The sequence below is a fragment of the Acanthisitta chloris genome, unplaced genomic scaffold, assembly GCF_000695815.1.
Source record: "Acanthisitta chloris isolate BGI_N310 unplaced genomic scaffold, ASM69581v1 scaffold7453, whole genome shotgun sequence".
NCBI classification, from domain to species: domain Eukaryota; kingdom Metazoa; phylum Chordata; class Aves; order Passeriformes; family Acanthisittidae; genus Acanthisitta; species Acanthisitta chloris.
The window spans coordinates 33,011-35,970 of NW_008664242.1; the positions used below are offsets into that span (position 1 = coordinate 33,011).

General features: G+C 37.1%; 1 protein-coding gene across 2 annotated transcripts in view; it reads right to left on the reverse strand.

The window, feature by feature from the left end:
- SF3B1 (splicing factor 3b, subunit 1, 155kDa) overlaps positions 1-1,942 on the reverse strand; it is a 17,706-nt gene extending 15,764 nt beyond the window's left edge. For both annotated transcript variants that reach the window (XM_009071262.1, XM_009071263.1), the window contains exons 1-2: positions 1,915-1,942; positions 1,048-1,214 (exon numbers count right to left, since the gene is read on the reverse strand). In XM_009071262.1, the coding sequence (XP_009069510.1) occupies positions 1,048-1,214; positions 1,915-1,942 (195 nt within the window). The remainder of the gene's footprint in view (positions 1-1,047; positions 1,215-1,914) is intronic.
- Between the last annotated feature and the right edge of the window lie 1,018 nt (positions 1,943-2,960).

The following is a 2,960-nucleotide window of genomic DNA, read 5'->3' on the forward strand; positions in this document are numbered from 1 at the left end:
GGTACCTTGTTCCCTACAAGGCTCAAGTATTCTGCAACATGCTACATGTAACCAAGTATCCTGTCTACACTAGCTAGCCAAAACAACTATTTCATATTAGCACTACTGATGTAGTTCCCTAATTGGCATGTGAAAACTCGTGCACAGAAAACAAAACCATTTTTCTTGGAACTCAGCTACATGAATGGAGTACAACTTCAGTAAATAACCCTACAAAAAAAGTTAAAAAATCAGAAATATATTCATGCTGGTTTAGATATACTTTATCACAGGGGCAATAAAAAGCACTTGCTTTTGCTACCTATTTCTCCACATAGCAGTTAATTTCTGTGCAATGATTTACACCAATCCAAACCAAAACCTGCTCTTAAAACTATGAAACTTATTCAGTGAGGCCCAGAGTAATGGAAAATTTTAATTAAGGGACTCTTAGAAGTCTAAGGATGACACATAGTGCATCACTTAAAAAACCCAAAACCCAAAAACCAACAACAAAAACACACACACACAAAAAAACACAAAAACCCCCACCAAAACACCCTACCACATATCAAGAAGCACTAAACTGAATATAATCTTCCTCACTGTTAAAAATACAGTTCACTCAGTTTAATAGCTCGTTGCCTATGCATTTATAGCCAGAACAATAATTTGTCTGCTCCTGCCACTGAAAATGTGGGCAGATGTTTAACATTAGAAATTAACATAAAGTAATTTTACAAGCAGGATACATAAGGAGAACATGATACAGTGAAAGAGAAAATTCTCAAAAATTGCTCTGAAATTTGAAATAAAACAGAATAGAAATCTAACAATAGTTACTTAAATTTGCTTTATTTTTAAGCCTGGCAACAATGACAGAACAAAGTTAATTATTTCAGTCAATGCTAACACTCTGATTAAGAGCTTCCCAGCTAAGACATATCTGGTCCAATATGGCTTTAATGATAATAACTGTTTTTACTTCAAGTAACTGCTATGAAAAATTACTTAAAATTACTTCCAGAATACTTAGAATGCCCCAAAACAATACATAAACCCACTTACATCTTCCAATTCAGTTGCTGCAATGGAAGTGACGTATCCAGCAAACCTGCTGTCACTGCCACCATAAATTTCTTGGTCATAATATCCTGTGGAATCAAGGCCTACTCCTTGTGCTTCATCAAGAGCAGGTTTCTTTCCTTGAATTTCACGAATTTGTGCTTCAATATCTAGAGTAAAGACATAAAAACAAGGTCTTCTTACACATACACACAAAATATAATACTCATGTTACTGTGTACAGCAAAAAGTTTTTCACCCAATATCAAAGACGATCATTAGAGAAATAAACATATATGACACATAAAACTAGCAAATCATAGTATCTATAAGCAGCTTTTTCTTGAGTTTAATATTATCTAGCACAGACCTCTTTAACTGTATGGCCTAGAGCAAACTACTCAAACCCACTGTTATCATATCTCATCTTCCAACAGAGATAGCAGAGAAGCTAATTTACACCACAGCAACATTTCTCAACACCACACTAACACAACACTTCCTCAACAAATGTAATCCTCTCATTAAAAAAAGCCTTTCACAATGATTTTGCTAATTCAAACAAATCTCTTCAAAAGAGCTGCTGCACTAGCTCTCAGATCTGGGAACATTTAATAAAACAACACTGTATTGTGTTTTCTAACACACTGCAAAGCTGTATTATCTCTGAATAAATAAATAAACCCAACTCTAATATGCCACTGGGTATCAAGTTAACAACAAAAAAAGTTAGGACCAGTTTCTTTTCACTTTGGCAGTTCAAATGTTCTTCACTCATCACTACTCCTGCCTGCACCACCATCTTTGAAGAGTCTACTCTTCCACATAACAAAACACCCTTAATGTATCAGGATCTGACTCTAATCAAACTCTGGTGGCCACCTGTGACCTTAGACATTTGATACTTTCAGCAAGAACATTAATTTGTTAATCCAGAAAACAAGGAACCAAATTAAACCAGGCCTTCCTCCAAACTCTTGTAAACCAACAGGCTGCAGTAATCCAACTGCCTGCAACAAAAGTAACCGGGATGTAGGTGAATTAAGGCACAGCTAACTCCATGAAAATTATTACTGTTTCCATATGAATTCTATTTGAGTCAATAGGTATGTAAAAACAATTATCCATACGATGTCAATTTTGGAAGATCAAACAATTAGTTTCGTGGCCAAAATCATACCTGAGAGCTGCATTTCATGGCTGCAGGAATACAAAGGATCATGCTTGCTTGAGAGGGAGAACTGGATTACAGGTTCTTTACATGTTCTCAGAAGACCCTTCCAGCCTCAGTGACTCTGTGACTCACCCTCTCCCACCTGAGGTGGTATTGCCTGCTACATTAACTTCAGGGAAATCTGCCAATTTACAAGAAAGCTACAGGAAATTCTGTTCACAAATTATCTCCTATCTTGACTATTCACTAGCTGTTTACTCCTACTGGTGCTCATTTCTCTTTTTCAGCATGAATAAATTCCACAAGGTTTTCCCACCAAGAAACTATGCCACAACGTCTGCTAGGACAAAAACTAAACTTAGAACTGCTAAACCAAGTTATTGGATCAGAATAGTTGAGTTTAAAAGTTTAAACTGTCAACCCCATGAAGTTCAAGACCATGTCAAGGCTGGGTCCTCTTCTTATCACAGACTGCCACTAACCAGAAAAACACCAACAAAAACAAACAACCACAACCCACCAATGTAAGCCAAATTCTGCCTCCTGTACATGTTTTCTAGAGAGGTAACAACATAGTTTCACCTGACAGATCTTAGCCATATAGCTATGGGTGAGAACAGCAGGACTAAGTATTCACATCCAGCCTGCAGGACTGGCAGGTAAAAGCACTGACGTCACCTGAACCACAGTAAACCTGACAGCAAATCAGCAATTCCTGCAGTGGTCCAGGGTGGAAAACCAG